Source organism: Trichomonas vaginalis, chromosome VI (genome assembly GCF_026262505.1).
Source record: "Trichomonas vaginalis G3 chromosome VI, whole genome shotgun sequence".
Lineage (NCBI taxonomy): Eukaryota > Parabasalia > Trichomonadida > Trichomonadidae > Trichomonas > Trichomonas vaginalis.
Genome location: NC_067208.1, coordinates 7514967 through 7533949, shown reverse-complemented (window position 1 = coordinate 7533949; position 18983 = coordinate 7514967). Strand labels below are relative to the sequence as shown.

The 18983-nt window shown below is 28.2% G+C and overlaps 2 protein-coding genes across 2 annotated transcripts, besides 6 other annotated features; both read left to right on the top strand.

Annotated features, from left to right (window-relative positions):
• Nucleotides 1-491: 491 nt before the first annotated feature.
• TVAGG3_0823320 (2-5A-dependent ribonuclease family) lies at nucleotides 492-671 on the top strand (the record flags this gene model as incomplete). Its single annotated transcript, XM_051248140.1, has 1 exon — nucleotides 492-671. The coding sequence occupies one exon, from the start codon at nucleotides 492-494 to the stop codon at nucleotides 669-671; it is 180 nt and encodes a 59-aa protein (XP_051083615.1).
• Nucleotides 672-1459: 788 nt separating this feature from the next.
• Nucleotides 1460-2961: a mobile genetic element.
• A 2742-nt stretch (nucleotides 2962-5703) lies between these two features.
• Nucleotides 5704-6745: a mobile genetic element.
• Nucleotides 6746-7042: 297 nt separating this feature from the next.
• TVAGG3_0823290 (2-5A-dependent ribonuclease family) lies at nucleotides 7043-7711 on the top strand (the record flags this gene model as incomplete). Its single annotated transcript, XM_001278819.2, has 1 exon — nucleotides 7043-7711. One exon carries the CDS (start codon nucleotides 7043-7045, stop codon nucleotides 7709-7711), a length of 669 nt encoding a protein of 222 aa, XP_001278820.2.
• A 321-nt stretch (nucleotides 7712-8032) lies between these two features.
• Nucleotides 8033-8159: a mobile genetic element.
• A 421-nt stretch (nucleotides 8160-8580) lies between these two features.
• Nucleotides 8581-10097: a mobile genetic element.
• A 3138-nt stretch (nucleotides 10098-13235) lies between these two features.
• Nucleotides 13236-14135: a mobile genetic element.
• A 1115-nt stretch (nucleotides 14136-15250) lies between these two features.
• Nucleotides 15251-16759: a mobile genetic element.
• Between the last annotated feature and the right edge of the window lie 2224 nt (nucleotides 16760-18983).

The window sequence follows — 18983 nt, the reverse complement described above, 5'->3', positions numbered from 1 at the left end:
CAAGAGCATGCGATTCTTCTTGTCGACGATTTCTTCTCGATGCCTGGAAAACTCAAGAGAAGTTCTAAAGCTTCGAAATGTCCGTCACGAGCTACCCGATCAATGCTGTACGTGATGAGTTGTTAGTGGCATTGACATCAATGGATGGATCGAAAGAAGAAGTCGCAGAACACATGTGGTGACCATTAATTGAATCTCAACAATATCATTACGCAGTTCTTCTCCACCACAAACAGTGCGTTGAGTGTCTTCTGAACGACAAAGATGTCAATCCACAACTTCCTGATGATTCTAGTTTCACACCTCTTCACATCGCTGCATCTAATGATTTCTCAGACTTAATCCGTCTTTTCGCCGATCGAGATGACGTTGACTTGAACTGCGTCGACTCAATCCAGTGGACACCTCTCCATGTTGCCGCTAAATGCGGCTCAACTAGTTTCGTCGAAGAGTTGCTTCAACACGAAAATGTCGATGTCAACCGTCAGAACTTGATGAAGCGAACTCCTATTTTCAACGCTATTGAAAACGAAAAAATCGAAGTTGTCAAAGTTCTCCTTTCTCGTGAAGATCTCGATTTGAGTGTTGTTGACAGCGAAGGACACACAGCTAAAGATGTCGCACTCCAGACAAAGAACGAAGATATTATTAATCTTCTTTTAAATAAATGAGTTTTTTTATTTTTTTTTGTTTGTAAAAAAATTATTTTTAATAATAAAAAACGATAATAATAAATCCTTGAAAAATTAACGCACTAAAGGAAAATGATAAATGATGTTACGTATTGGAAGCATATTTATTCTGCTTTACAGAAATATGTTGAAAAGTGAGTAAAGTTACTGATCCTAGTGAATGATATTACAGAAATTGAATGCGGAAATTTAATAGCGAGAGAATAGATTGAATGACAAAAATGCATCTTGAGTGTCTTTAATGTAATGACAAATGTTCTTAAGCACTGCGTATCTGACTTTAATTCTGACAAATGGCGTGAAGTCATTGAAAATTACCTTAAACATCTGAATCGAAGGACATCAGGTGTAAGTGCACTCTTAAGAAAAATTTTCCACTTCAAGATAACAATGATATAATAGAATTGAATAAGAAATCGTTAAATTTATTATCCAACATCTCCCAAGATACAATGTCCAATCATTTGTAAACGAAGAATATTACAAAATATCATCGAAATAACAATAATTCTTTTTGCTATAGTTTTATTCTTTCTGTCATAGCAAATTTCTATTATAATATTGAACTCTTATTTTGTTTTTAATATGCCTTACAAAGAAAACCTATTTCGAAATTAAGAGCCATGTTCCCGATATTATTGCATTACTATATCAGTACTAATTATTTAAATCACTGTAACAAATACGAACTCTTTGAAAATTAAATTGAGAAATCAAGCCGCATCATCTTTTGAATATAAAGTTTTTCATATTTCAATTGATATTAAGGCTCCGGTCCTGCATGATTACTGCATATAGTTAGGACGAGTGTCTAATAAGGAGTAAAAATATATAGATTGCACATATACCAATATTTTGTAAAAATTTTTTAAAAAATTTTCGAATTTGACTATATTATCGTTTTAAACATGATATATACTAACTTTACTATTTGATATATGATAAATAATGATATTTTAAAAATTGAAAATTTGGATTTTTAAATTTGCAAAGTATATAGTATAGTAAATTCATAAATGAGTATAATGTGCCCAATTATAACAATTTTCAATCATTTGATAATTCTATGACTATGGATTTTTGTACTTCTAATTAAAATAATGTCACTTTTTAATATATTGAGTTTAAGGTTTAAATTTAATTTAAAAAATCGATTTGTTTATACATATTGGAAAGGAATTTTTTTGATAATATCTTTTGTATATTAATACATTATGACTTATAGTATGTCACCATAATATAAGTTCAAATTTTTATCATGCACATCAATATAAAATTGTAATTCAAAAAACACCTACTTCTATCGTCAAAAATACTCTCAATTTGAAAAAATACATCAAAAATATCAAATTTGCAAACCTAATTCTTCGAAATACCGAAGAAGGTAGAATATACAAATAGTGTCGACAGAAACTATATAATTTTCTTTACAAATTGTCGAAGGGGAACTGAGAGTTTTTTCTTATACGTTGAATTATAAATCAAATTATTGAATGGATTTTTGGAAAATTGAATACTCAATTATCGAAAAACCGTTTTGACAAAAAGTGATTAATACAATATTGTTGCCTATATTAAGTAATTATCATATATGATTTTTATTATCATATCAATTAATCGTGCATGAAGTTATTCTCGACGCAAAAATCGTTTTTTATAGGGGTCTTGCAAATCTAATTCTTCTTTCATATATTTTTTTAGAAGCAAACTCACTATATCAAAATAAACTTTAGTTGCATTCTAACAATTTGTCGAAGGGGAACTGAGAGTTTTTTCTTTATTATCAAGATATGACAAAAAATGTTAATATACAATTTTTAATATTCGACATATATAGCGATAATGTAACATTATATGATTTTATTATATTATGATAGCATATATAAACCTTATCATATTATTAAAACTTTCACAAATCAAAAATATCTAGATTCTGTCAAAAAGTGATTTGTCAGATTTTTTCAAAAAAACAAATTACTCATCTAGAAGAGATTGTAAATCAAGTTTACTAATAACAATATAATGTATCACTAATATGCTATAAAATGTCGTGGACTTTTTTGATTATAAATAGTTTTACCGGTCAAAGTTGAAATTTGTCAAAATACCGAATTCTCAGATAAGATGAACTATAATAGTAATACTCAGTTTAAATATACTATACTATAGTGTATTACATAATGATATTATGTACTAAAATAAAAGTATCAAAAACTCATATTGGTGGAGATATTAAAACTTTTAAAATTGAGAGGGTGGGACCGGAGCCTTAAACAATTGATGAATGCTTTCGTTAATAATGGTCTTTAATTACAATTTTTTGATTATATAAATTCATAAATCATGAATATTAACGCCTTCGTCTAAAGGAAAATTGATGATATAAATCAAAAGCAGATCTCATAGGCTTTTTATCTAAAATAGGAAGCTCTGTTTCACACAGATATGATGAAAAGTGTGAAAGATTATGAATAGAATATATATTTTGAACATTATTTGTTGTAACTGATCCTTTTTTTACCTATTATTCTGTCACAGAAAGAATCTTTAACTGTAATTGAACCAGAATATTGATGAAAAAATTCTAATCCTGATCCTGTGTTTCCAAGAAATGAACAGTTTTCAATATGAACAGTTGATGTCCATGCATAGAATGTTCCCAAATCAGATTTTTTGTGTTCATTATTCAAAACATTACAAAAATTAAAATTATAGTTACCCCAACTTAATTTAAAAATATTATAATTTGATGTTGTGTTATAAAATGATGAATATGTTACATTACTTAGACTATTTGGATATCTTAGAAGTATTCCTGAGTCCCAGGCTGCTTCACAGAAACTTGTGTTGATTGATTTAACTTCAATATTTCCATACCAAAGATAATTTGTAGAAAATTTTTCTAAATTTCCGCATTCATAAAAAGAACTTTCATAAAGATAATTTTTATTATTTGATTCACCAACTAATTCAACATATGAATGATGTCCTTCTTGAGAGTTTGTTTTTGATTTGTAGCCACATGTTCGGTATTGGACAATCGAACTATCACAGGAAAAGTAGAGAGATCCACCTTCCGTATTACTGCTGCAGTCATTAAATGAACAATCAGAGTTAAGAAACTTTTTCTCCCAAGAATTAAAATAAATGGCACTATTAGTTGTAATGGTGATGAATATACAGTTATATAAGAAGCATTCATTTTTTGTTGATCTTGCTTGAACGTTTGTACCTTGAATTGGTTCTGAATTAGGTGGAGTATTGTAAAAGAGTTCCCAAACATTATTAGGTGATTGATCAAAGTGTAAATTATTCATAGTTGATGTGTGTTTTGATACTGTTATCTGAAAATCGTGATTGAATTTCATTGTTTTCATCAAAAAAATGAATCGGCATTATTTGACATTTCAATGATGTAAATGTCAAATAATGCCGATTCATTTGAATCTTATATTCAAGTTATGAAATTTTGATTCTTTTAGCTGTCATCAGCATTTTAACAGCTAGTGCATGGAAACAATGATGTAAATCATTCTAATCTTATATAAAAACATCGATTTTGCTGATTAAATTTTTGGATTTCGTAATAAAATGATCAATATTGTAAATAATTAAAGCTATTGTACTTACACATGATTTGTATATTATAAAATGTATGAAATATCGACTTAATTCGCTTGAAAATTTGAAATAGGGAGAATCTTTATATAAAACGCCTAATATCTAACAATTATTACATTAAATGAATACTTAAATTTGAGTAATCGATGATTTATATGAATTCTCTGGTCTGAATAAAGAATATCGAAAATTAGTTTGATTTTGGGGTTGTTTTGATAGTATTGTCAAATGTAATGATGTAAAAACATGAATTTATTAGTAAATACATGCTCGTGTTTGAGTAAAAATAGATATTTGTTGTTGTGAAATAAGTATTTGATTTCTTGTAAATCTTGAATGAAAACAATAAGTTCGTATCAATGGGAAAATCGAATATGTAGCTATTTAATTTGTATCAAAAGAATTTTTTAATGAGAATTTAAATTTCGAAGAAATTTGTTATGTATCGTTGAGTTTTGTAATTAAAACTGATATGTTAATGATGTGATTTGCTTTTTTAAAACATTTATTAGTCTTGATGAAATAATTTTTCTTTTGGTTAAACATTTCTTCTGAGTTTGCTAATAAAGACGGAGTCCTTTGTGAATGTGACATAGGCGCCCGAGAACCGTATGCACAAAAACTCTTATTGGGTGTCTTGTCTTTAGATATTCTTTCAAAAATATGCCAAATTTGATTGATGATTTCTAAAAAAGTAATCTAATCATCTGATGCCATTAATTGTATTTAGAAAAAAAATTCGTTCTTTTAATTTTTTAAGAGTATCACAGCAGATGATTAACTTTCCTTGATTTACGATACAACTAATTCACCAAATGCAGAAGTGCAATCGAATACAAACAATCGAATCTCCTAATTGATGAATCAAATAGTCCATTTTTCATTGAATTATTTAATCAAATCGTCTCTAATCATAGCAATCCTCCAAAATCAATCAGTAGTACACATGTTATCTTTGATCAATTCTTACGTTATAAAGAGAAGAGCACATTTATATGATCTCAAGTATATTTTTGATTTTTTTTTACAAATCTTGTCAATAAGACATTTGAAGTTGTTACCGATACAGTTACATAATTTTGAGATACAAATTCACCGCGCAATATTATTTTATTAAACTAAAACAGAGATAATTTTCTAAAAATTTAAATCATACATTGATCAGTACCTTGTAGAAGATACACATATTGATTTCAAATTCGTATGCATTGAAATGTTCGACGACATTTACACTGTTCGTTTTGAACCTATAATTATTCCATTTATAGTTGAAATGACAAAAATTTACCACATCAAGATAAGCGATGATACAATCGAATTGATCTCACATTTCAGCATGATACAAATATCAATAATATGTAAACTAAAAAAACATTATTGATATACTTAAGGGTGCACCCGTATGTACGTTTATTTGAGAGGAGGAGGATTACCCTCTCAATTTTGAGGGATTCGTTAGTTTATTTTCTCGATGAATATGCAATAAAATTTGATTTTTACCTTATCAATATACTTCATATAATATACACATGTTCATGTAAAAACTTTTTTCCAAAATCCTCAGGAATTAAGGGATTTTTGAATTTTAAGAATTTTTTTTCGAATTTTTTCGAAAAAAAAATATTTTCAGAACAGCCTTAACGGCTAAGATTTAGGAACAATGTTAAGTATCAAAAAGAAAGGAGGTCTGATATAGACAACATATATCGTTGAAGTTTGAAAAAATCTCTAATATTTGAGCCCAAAATTTCAAATTTTAATTTTTTGAAAAAAGAGGCCACCCGTATGTACGTTTATTTGAGAGGAGGAGGATTATATTTTTGAAAGGGTGAAACATTATGAATATGTTAATTATATAATAATATGTATTATTATAAAAAAGAAAAAATAAAGCACGTTAAAATTTTTCTTTCTTGATTTTTTACAAAATCTACTTAGAATTATGCAAAATATGACTAAATAATTATAAATTTCAAGTTAAATTTTAATTTTGATAAATAATTTAAATTTCAAAATATCAAGTTCAGTTCGACTATGTATGTAGTAATTCCTCAATAAAGTGCCAAAACCCTATTAAAATATATGAACATTTTCAACATTTTAATGTTTTTATTTAAAAATTTGATGGAATATGAGCTTCAAACAATTATTATGTAAATAAAAATAATTAAATATATGTATTTATTCGTATTACAACCGTAGTAAGTCGATTCTTCCTTTCTTCTACTGAGTTTTGAATTTGATTTCGAATTGTAAAGAGATTCAAAGGGAAAATACTAGCGGATAAAAACTACCTCCATGAAAGGGTCATAATGGAGTCAAGTTGTATTTTTTGATATTTTTTGCTTTTCGAGCCTAAATAGGTAGCCAAGATAATGCCTAAAAATAAGGTTCTAAATTCTGAAGTTTACATGATCCTCTCGTGTGCACCCTTAATATATGACTAGTCTTATATCCAACATCTCTACATTAATTTCGAGAATTAGTATCTACAAAAATCATTTATATCCTATTTGGGATTTGATGTTTAATTTTTTGACAAATACGAATTGTATGGAATATGCCGAAACAATGAATTGTTTAGTAGCAGTAATAGAATGCAATATTGAATTAGATGAAATTGATCAAAACAATATGCTTTTTTAAAACATTAGTATCTGATAAATCAAATAAATTGAATTTGTTACAGAATTCTTTAATTGTAAGAAGATGTTGACAATTAAAGTGTTATGTTGAGAGCAATTAATGGTCACACACGTGTTCTGCGACTTCTTCTTTCTGATCCATCCATTGATGTCAATGCCACTAACAACTCATCACGTACAGCATTGATCCGGGTAGCTCGTGACGGACATTTCGAAGCTTTAGAACTTCTCTTGAGTTTTCCAGGCATCGAGAAGAACATCGTCGACAAGAAGAATCGCAGTGCTCTTCATTACGCAGTTCTTCTCCACCACAAACAGTGCGTTGAGTGTCTTCTGAACGACAAAGATGTCAATCCACAACTTCCTGATGATTCTAGTTTCACACCTCTTCACATCGCTGCATCTAATGATTTCTCAGACTTAATCCGTCTTTTCGCCGATCGAGATGACGTTGACTTGAACTGCGTCGACTCAATCCAGTGGACACCTCTCCATGTTGCCGCTAAATGCGGCTCAACTAGTTTCGTCGAAGAGTTGCTTCAACACGAAAATGTCGATGTCAACCGTCAGAACTTGATGAAGCGAACTCCTATTTTCAACGCTATTGAAAACGAAAAAATCGAAGTTGTCAAAGTTCTCCTTTCTCGTGAAGATCTCGATTTGAGTGTTGTTGACAGCGAAGGACACACAGCTAAAGATGTCGCACTCCAGACAAAGAACGAAGATACTATTAATCTTCTTTTAAATAAATGAGTTTTTTTATTTTTTTTTGTTTGTAAAAAAATTATTTTTAATAATAAAAAACGATAATAATAAATCCTTGAAAAATTAACGCACTTGTCTAAAGGAAAATGATAAATGATGTTACGTATTGGAAGCATATTTATCCTGCTTTACAGAAATATGTTGAAAAGTGAGTAAAGTTATGAATAAACTGATCCTAGTGAATGATATTGTATTACACAGAAATTGAATGCGACATTTGAAATTGTTTGCAATAGCGAGAGAATAGATTATTGAATGACAAAAATGCATCTTGAGTGTCTTTACTTATACTTGTAATGACAAATGTTCTTAAGGGTGCACTTACGCGTATCTGACTTTAATTCAAATTTCTGACAAATGGCGTGAAGTGTCATTGAAAATTAACCTTAAACATCTGAATCGAAGGACATGTAATACAGGTGTAAGTGCACTCTTAAGAAAAATTTTCCACTTCAAGATAACAATGATATAATAGAATTGAATAAGAAATCGTTAAATTTATTATCCAACATCTCCCCAAGATACAATGTCCAATCATTTGTAAACGAAGAATATTACAAAATATCATCGAAATAACAATAATTCTTTTTGCTATAGTTTTATTCTTTCTGTCATAGCAAATTTCTATTATAATATTGAACTCTTTATTGAAATATCAGTTTGTTAATACTTAGATGCCTTACAAAGAAAACCTATTTCGAAATTAAGAGCCATGTTCCCGATATTATTGCATTACTATATCAGTACTAATTATTTAAATTCACTGTAACAAATACGAACTCTTTGAAAATTAAATTGAGAAATCAAGCCGCATCATCTTTTGAATATAAAGTTTTTCATATTTCAATTGATATTAAGGCTCCGGTCCTGCATGATTACTGCATATAGTTAGGACGAGTGTCTAATAAGGAGTAAAAATATACCAATAGATTGCACATATACCAATATTTTGTAAAAATTAAATATTATCTATTTTAAAAATTTTCGAATTTGACTATATTATCGTTTTAAACATGATATATACTAACTTTACTATTTGATATATGATAAATAATGATATTTTAAAAATTGAAAATTTGGATTTTTAAATTTGCAAAGTATATAGTATAGTAAATTCATAAATGAGTATAATGTGCCCAATTATAACAATTTTCAATCATTTGATAATTCTATGACTATGGATTTTTGTACTTCTAATTAAAATAATGTCACTTTTTAATATATTGAGTTTAAGGTTTAAATTTAATTTAAAAAATCGATTTGTTTATACATATTGGAAAGGAATTTTTTTGATAATATCTTTTGTATATTAATACATTATGACTTATAGTATGTCACCATAATATAAGTTCAAATTTTTATCATGCACATCAATATAAAATTGTAATTCAAAAAACACCTACTTCTATCGTCAAAAATACTCTCAATTTGAAAAAATACATCAAAAATATCAAATTTGCAAACCTAATTCTTCGAAATACCGAAGAAGGTAGAATATACAAATAGTGTCGACAGAAACTATATAATTTTCTTTACAAATTGTCGAAGGGGAACTGAGAGTTTTTTCTTATACGTTGAATTATAAATCAAATTATTGAATGGATTTTTGGAAAATTGAATACTCAATTATCGAAAAACCGTTTTGACAAAAAGTGATTAATACAATATTGTTGCCTATATTAAGTAATTATCATATATGATTTTTATTATCATATCAATTAATCGTGCATGAAGTTATTCTCGACGCAAAAATCGTTTTTTATAGGGGTCTTGCAAATCTAATTCTTCTTTCATATATTTTTTTAGAAGCAAACTCACTATATCAAAATAAACTTTAGTTGCATTCTAACAATTTGTCGAAGGGGAACTGAGAGTTTTTTCTTTATTATCAAGATATGACAAAAAATGTTAATATACAATTTTTAATATTCGACATATATAGCGATAATGTAACATTATATGATTTTATTATATTATGATAGCATATATAAACCTTATCATATTATTAAAACTTTCACAAATCAAAAATATCTAGATTCTGTCAAAAAGTGATTTGTCAGATTTTTTCAAAAAAACAAATTACTCATCTAGAAGAGATTGTAAATCAAGTTTACTAATAACAATATAATGTATCACTAATATGCTATAAAATGTCGTGGACTTTTTTGATTATAAATAGTTTTACCGGTCAAAGTTGAAATTTGTCAAAATACCGAATTCTCAGATAAGATGAACTATAATAGTAATACTCAGTTTAAATATACTATACTATAGTGTATTACATAATGATATTATGTACTAAAATAAAAGTATCAAAAACTCATATTGGTGGAGATATTAAAACTTTTAAAATTGAGAGGGTGGGACCGGAGCCTTAAACAATTGATGAATGCTTTCGTTAATAATGGTCTTTAATTACAATTTTTTGATTATATAAATTCATAAATCATGAATATTAACGCCTTCGTCTAAAGGAAAATTGATGATATAAATCAAAAGCAGATCTCATAGGCTTTTTATCTAAAATAGGAAGCTCTGTTTCACACAGATATGATGAAAAGTGTGAAAGATTATGAATAGAATATATATTTTGAACACTATTTGTTGTAACTGATCCTTTTTTACCTATTATTCTGTCACAGAAAGAATCTTTAACTGTAATTGAACCAGAATATTGATGAAAAAATTCTAATCCTGATCCTGTGTTTCCAAGAAATGAACAGTTTTCAATATGAACAGTTGATGTCCATGCATAGAATGTTCCCAAATCAGATTTTTTGTGTTCATTATTCAAAACATTACAAAAATTAAAATTATAGTTACCCCAACTTAATTTAAAAATATTATAATTTGATGTTGTGTTACAAAATGATGAATATGTTACATTACTTAGACTATTTGGATATCTTAGAAGTATTCCTGAGTCCCAGGCTGCTTCACAGAAACTTGTGTTGATTGATTTAACTTCAATATTTCCATACCAAAGATAATTTGTATAATCATTTTCTAAATTTCCGCATTCATAAAAAGAACTTTCATAAAGATAATTTTTATTATTTGATTCACCAACTAATTCAACATATGAATGATGTCCTTCTTGAGAGTTTGTTTTTGATTTGTAGCCACATGTTCGGTATTGGACAATCGAACTATCACAGGAAAAGTAGAGAGATCCACCTTCCGTATTACTGCTGCAGTCATTAAATGAACAATCAGAGTTAAGAAACTTTTTCTCCCAAGAATTAAAATAAATGGCACTATTAGTTGTAATGGTGATGAATATACAGTTATATAAGAAGCATTCATTTTTTGTTGATCTTGCTTGAACGTTTGTACCTTGAATTGGTTCTGAATTAGGTGGAGTATTGTAAAAGAGTTCCCAAACATTATTAGGTGATTGATCAAAGTGTAAATTATTCATAGTTGATGTGTGTTTTGATACTGTTATCTGAAAATCGTGATTGAATTTCATTGTTTTCATCAAAAAAAATGAATCGGCATTATTTGACATTTCAATGATGTAAATGTCAAATAATGCCGATTCATTTGAATCTGATATTCAAGTTATGAAATTTTGATTCTTTTAGCTGTCATCAGCATTTTAACAGCTAGTGCATGGAAACAATGATGTAAATCATTCTAATCTTATATAAAAACATCGATTTTGCTGATTAAATTTTTGGATTTCGTAATAAAATGATCAATATTGTAAATAATTAAAGCTATTGTACTTACACATGATTTGTATATTATAAAATGTATGAAATATCGACTTAATTCGCTTGAAAATTTGAAATAGGGAGAATCTTTATATAAAACGCCTAATATCTAACAATTATTACATTAAATGAATACTTAAATTGAGTAATCGATGATTTATATGAATTCTCTGGTCTGAATAAAGAATATCGAAAATTAGTTTGATTTTGGGGTTGTTTTGATAGTATTGTCAAATGTAATGATGTAAAAACATGAATTTATTAGTAAATACATGCTCGTGTTTGAGTAAAAATAGATATTTGTTGTTGTGAAATAAGTATTTGATTTCTTGTAAATCTTGAATGAAAACAATAAGTTCGTATCAATGGGAAAATCGAATATGTAGCTATTTAATTTGTATCAAAAGAATTTTTTAATGAGAATTTAAATTTCGAAGAAATTTGTTATGTATCGTTGAGTTTTGTAATTAAAACTGATATGTTAATGATGTGATTTGCTTTTTTAAAACATTTATTAGTCTTGATGAAATAATTTTCTTTTGGTTAAACATTTCTTCTGAGTTTGCTAATAAAGACGGAGTCCTTTGTGAATGTGACATAGGCGTCCGAGAACCGTATGCACAAAAACTCTTATTGGGTGTCTTGTCTTTAGATATTCTTTCAAAAATATGCCAAATTTGATTGATGATTTCTAAAAAAGTAATCTAATCATCTGATGCCATTAATTGTATTTAGAAAAAAAAATCGTTCTTTTAATTTTTTAAGAGTATCACAGCAGATGATTAACTTTCCTTGATTTACGATAAACTAATTCACCAAATGCAGAAGTGCAATCGAATACAAACAATCGAATCTCCTAATTGATGAATCAAATAGTCCATTTTTCATTGAATTATTTAATCAAATCGTCTCTAATCATAGCAATCCTCCAAAATCAATCAGTAGTACACATGTTATCTTTGATCAATTCTTACGTTATAAAGAGAAGAGCACATTTATATGATCTCAAGTATATTTTTGATTTTTTTTACAAATCTTGTCAATAAGACATTTGAAGTTGTTACCGATACAGTTACATAATTTTGAGATACAAATTCACCGCGCAATATTATTTTATTAAACTAAACAGAGATAATTTTTCTAAAAATTTAAATCATACATTGATCAGTACCTTGTAGAAGATACACATATTGATTTCAAATTCGTATGCATTGAAATGTTCGACAACATTTACACTGTTCGTTTTGAACCTATAATTATTCCATTTATAGTTGAAATGACAAAAATTTACCACATCAAGATAAGCGATGATACAATCGAATTGATCTCACATTTCAGCATGATACAAATATCAATAATATGTAAACTAAAAAAACATTATTGATATACTTAAGGGTGCACCCGTATGTACGTTTATTTGAGAGGAGGAGGATTACCCTCTCAATTTTGAGGGATTCGTTAGTTTATTTTCTCGATGAATATGCAATAAAATTTGATTTTTACCTTATCAATATACTTCATATAATATACACATGTTCATGTAAAAACTTTTTTCCAAAATCCTCAGGAATTAAGGGATTTTTGAATTTTAAGAATTTTTTTCGAATTTTTTCGAAAAAAAATATTTTCAGAACAGCCTTAACGGCTAAGATTTAGGAACAATGTTAAGTATCAAAAAGAAAGGAGGTCTGATATAGACAACATATATCGTTGAAGTTTGAAAAAATCTCTAATATTTGAGCCCAAAATTTCAAATTTTAATTTTTTGAAAAAAGAGGTCACCCGTATGTACGGAGTGTGGGACAAACTATCCAGTGTCACTTTTTATTAACCTTTTTTTAAAAAATTAATAAATAATTAATAAAAATTATTTTTGAATCTTTACATTATTTGTCTTTTTTTAAAAGTACCTTTAAAGTACAATAAACAAGATTTGAATCTATTGATCCTTGTTGCAAACTTGAATATATTGCTTCAAGCATTTTCAAACATTCGACTTTTTTGTTTTCCAATATTTGTTCATGGTCATTAGCTTTTCGTAATATACGAACAACTTTATCACTATTGATTAATTGAACTTTAAATTTAATCAATAATGCTGTAACAACCTTTGTGTATAATTCAACAACAAAATCGTCTAATCGAATATTCCTTCTCTCTGGGAAATAAGAATGCTTGAGAACTTTGAAATGTGACTCACTGACGTTATTAGTCGCGTCACCTCCGTTGCGATAGCGCTTATTCCAACGATCTAAATGATGCTTCCATTGCCTATCGAAGTACTTTTGGGTTTTCGGTTCAGTGGAAAGAATTTCAAGAATTCGATCATAAACTGCATCTAGGTCTGCAGCTTCTTCTTGAGTGAGGTAATCTGGAACTTCTTCACTTGTTTCAAACGTTTCTTCTTCTGGAATAAATTCAGAATCGTTTGGATCATCAGAAGATTCTCGTGGTAAAAAGATTTGAGAAGGTTGAAATTCATTTTCGATGAATTCTTCTTCATATTGTTCCTCTTCTTCAATTTCTTCTGCTTGAAGTAAGTGAGATTTAAACTTATCCGCTTTTCTTAATATGGCGCGAAGGACATGCACGCCACACCAAAGAATATGACAGTTTGGAATACCTCGCTCAATTGCCTCGGCTATTTGTGGGGCGCAGTCCATACTTATCATCTCGGGTTCTCTATTAATATAGTTAGTATACATATCTTCAGTACGGTGGCACTGCGCGCCATCTTACCGAAGATATGTCAATCTGACACTTTACAAAACCACTAACGTATATTTTACATCACAGATGCAATATTTCTAATAACCTTAAACTATTTCTGCCACGTAAAGTATTTATCACATAAACCACCTCATCTCACCTCTCTGTACGTTATATATTGTGCGCAGGTCATTGCCCATGGCAACTCCCCGCGACACAATGCACGTGCATGAAAAAAATAAACGTTCTCACTAACGTTCTCACTAACGTTCCCACTAAGGTTCTCATTTACAAAAGTATTGCAGCGCTTCCATTGCTGTGCTTCACACAATAGTTCATATTCTTCAGTGTCCCTAGCTGTCCCTCCTTTTTATATAACTCCATGACATTTATAATCTCGCGAAACTTAACAGGTAGCATAACAGATTAAAATCAGATGAGGTTGAACCAAAATTTCTAAGCAACGTTGTCAAGGATTTTGAGGAACTAGGGACAGAGTGTGGCAAAGTCAAGATTTAATTTATCTTCATCTGTTTCATCAGCTATCTCATCTAATATGCCAATATTTTATTCATAACTCGTGGCAAACTCACTAACTTTCATTATGTTCATCTGCATGCTTCATCTGATAGAAAGTATGACTTTCATTAACTCTGTGAGATAATGAAAACTACTAGGGACAGAGACCATGGCAAAGTTTATGACTTTCATTATTTCCAGAACTTAATGAAAACTACTAGGGACAGAGACCATGGCAAAGTTCATGATTTATTTATTCTCTCACTAACAACAACACACAAACTCCAACACTAACGACAAGTACTAACCTCAACACAAATGACAAACACTAACAACAACCACAAACTCCAACACTAACGACAAGTACTAACCTCAACACAAATGACAAACACTAACAACAACCACAAACTCCAACACTAACGACAAGTACTAACCTCAACACAAATGACAAACACTAACAACAACCACAAACTCAACACTAACGACAAAAATAATGTCCTCACTTCTTAACAACAGTAATATGTGCTTCTTACACCACCATAGCTCAAACGTTCTTTTCAAACATCGATTGAAATATTAAGGCTCCGGTCCTGCATGATTACTGCATATAGTTAGGACGAGTGTCTAATAAGGAGTAAAAATATACCAATAGATTGCACATATACCAATATTTTGTAAAAATTAAATATTATCTATTTTAAAAATTTTCGAATTTGACTATATTATCGTTTTAAACATGATATATACTAACTTTACTATTTGATATATGATAAATAATGATATTTTAAAAATTGAAATTTTGGATTTTTAATTTGCAAAGTATATAGTATAGTAAATTCATAAATGAGTATAATGTGCCCAATTAAACAATTTTCAATCATTTGATAATTCTATGACTATGGATTTTTGTACTTCTAATTAAATAATGTCACTTTTTAATATATTGAGTTTAAGGTTTAAATTTAATTTAAAAAATCGATTTGTTTATACATATTGGAAAGGAATTTTTTGATAATATCTTTTGTATATTAATACATTATGACTTATAGTATGTCACCATAATATAAGTTCAAATTTTTATCATGCACATCAATATAAAATTGTAATTCAAAAAAACACCTACTTCTATCGTCAAAATACTCTCAATTTGAAAAAATACATCAAAAATATCAATTTGCAAACCTAATTCTTCGAAATACCGAAGAAGGTAGAATATACAAATAGTGTCGACAGAAACTATATAATTTTCTTTACAATTTGTCGAAGGGGAACTGAGAGTTTTTTCTTATACGTTGAATTATAAATCAAATTATTGAATGGATTTTTGGAAAATTGAATACTCAATTATCGAAAAACCGTTTTGACAAAAAGTGATTAATACAATATTGTTGCCTATATTAAGTAATTATCATATATGATTTTTATTATCATATCAATTAATCGTGCATGAAGTTATTCTCGACGCAAAAATCGTTTTTTATAGGGGTCTTGCAAATCTAATCTTCTTTCATATATTTTTTTAGAAGCAAACTCACTATATCAAAATAAACTTTAGTTGCATTCTAACAATTTGTCGAAGGGGAACTGAGAGTTTTTTCTTTATTATCAAGATATGACAAAAAATGTTAATATACAATTTTTAATATTCGACATATATAGCGATAATGTAACATTATATGATTTTATTTATTTATGATAGCATATATAAACCTTATCATATTTATAAAACTTTCACAAATCAAAAATATCTAGATTCTGTCAAAAAGTGATTTGTCAGATTTTTTCAAAAAAACAAATTACTCATCTAGAAGAGATTGTAAATCAAGTTTACTAATAACAATATAATGTATCACTAATATGCTATAAAATGTCGTGGACTTTTTTGATTATAAATAGTTTTACCGGTCAAAGTTGAAATTTGTCAAAATCCAATTCTCAGATAAGATGAACTATAATAGTAATACTCAGTTTAAATATACTATACTAAAGTGTATTACATAATGATATTATGTACTAAAATAAAAGTATCAAAAACTCATATTGGTGGAGATATTAAAACTTTTAAAATTGAGAGGGTGGGACCGGAGCCTTAAACAATTGATGAATGCTTTCGTTAATAATGGTCTTTAATTACAATTTTTTGATTATATAAATTCATAAATCATGAATATTAACGCCTTCGTCTAAAGGAAAATTGATGATATAAATCAAAAGCAGATCTCATAGGCTTTTTATCTAAAATAAGAAGCTCTGTTTCACACAAATATGATGAAAAGTGAGAAAGATTATGAATAGAAGATATATTTTCAACATTATTTGTTGAAACTGATCCTTTTGTTTTACCTATTATTCTGTCACAGAAAGAATCTTTAACTGTAATTGAACCAGAATATTGATGAAAAATTTCTAATCCTGATCCTGTGTTTCCAAGAAATGAACAGTTTTCAATATGAACAGTTGATGTCCATGCATAGAATGTTCCCAAATCAGATTTTTTGTGTTCATTATTCAAAACATTACAAAAATTAAAATTATAGTTACCCAACTTAATTTAAAAATATTATAATTTGATGTTGTGTTAAAAATGATGAATATGTTACATTACTTAGACTATTTGGATATCTTAGAAGTTTCCTGAGTCCCAGGCTGCTTCACAGAAACTTGTGTTGATTGATTTAACTTCAATATTTCCATACCAAAGATAATTTGTATAATCATTTTCTAAATTTCCGCATTCATAAAGAACTTTCATAAAGATAATTTTTATTATTTGATTCACCAACTAATTCAACATATGAATGATGTCCTTCTTGAGAGTTTGTTTTTGATTTGTAGCCACATGTTCGGTATTGGACAATCGAACTATCACAGGAAAAGTAGAGAGATCCACCTTCCGTATTACTCTGCTGCAGTCATTAAATGAACAATCAGAGTTAAGAAACTTTTTCTCCCAGAATTAAAATAAATGGCACTATTAGTTGTAATGGTGATGAATATACAGTTATATAAGAAGCATTCATTTTTTGTTGATCTTGCTTGAACGTTTGTACTTGAATTGGTTCTGAATTAGGTGGAGTATTGTAAAAGAGTTCCCAAACATTATTAGGTGATTGATCAAAGTGTAAATTATTCATAGTTGATGTGTGTTTTGATACTGTTATCTGAAAATCGTGATTGAATTTCATTGTTTTCATCAAAAAAATGAATCGGCATTATTTGACATTTCAATGATGTAAATGTCAAATAATGCCGATTCATTTGAATCTGATATTCAAGTTATGAAATTTTGATTCTTTTAGCTGTCATCAGCATTTTAACAGCTAGTGCATGGAAACAATGATGTAAATCATTCTAATCTTATATAAAAACATCGATTTTGCTGATTAAATTTTTGGATTTCGTAATAAAATGATCAATATTGTAAATAATTAAAGCTATTGTACTTACACATGATTTGTATATTATAAAATGTATGAAATATCGACTTAATTCGCTTGAAAATTTGAAATAGGGAAATCTTTATATAAAACGCCTAATATCTAACAATTATTACATTAAATGAATACTTAATTTGAGTAATCGATGATTTATATGAATTCTCTGGTCTGAATAAAGAATATCGAAAATTAGTTTGATTTTGGGGTTGTTTTGATAGTATTGTCAAATGTAATGATGTAAAAACATGAATTTATTAGTAAATACATGCTCGTGTTTGAGTAAAAATAGATATTTGTTGTTGTGAAATAAGTATTTGATTTCTTGTAAATCTTGAATGAAAACAATAAGTTCGTATCAATGGGAAAATCGAATATGTAGCTATTTAATTTGTATCAAAAGAATTTTTTAATGAGAATTTAAATTTCGAAGAAATTTGTTATGTATCGTTGAGTTTTGTAATTAAAACTGATATGTTAATGATGTGATTTGCTTTTTTAAAACATTTATTAGTCTTGATGAAATAATTTTTCTTTTGGTTAAACATTTCTTCTGAGTTTGCTAATAAAGACGGAGTCCTTTGTGAATGTGACATAGGCGTCCGAGAACCGTATGCACAAAAACTCTTATTGGGTGTCTTGTCTTTAGATATTCTTTCAAAAATATGCCAAATTTGATTGATGATTTCTAAAAAAGTAATCTAATCATCTGATGCCATTAATTGTATTTAGAAAAAAAATCGTTCTTTTAATTTTTTAAGAGTATCACAGCAGATGATTAACTTTCCTTGATTTACGATACAACTAATTCACCAAATGCAGAAGTGCAATCGAATACAAACAATCGAATCTCCTAATTGATGAATCAAATAGTCCATT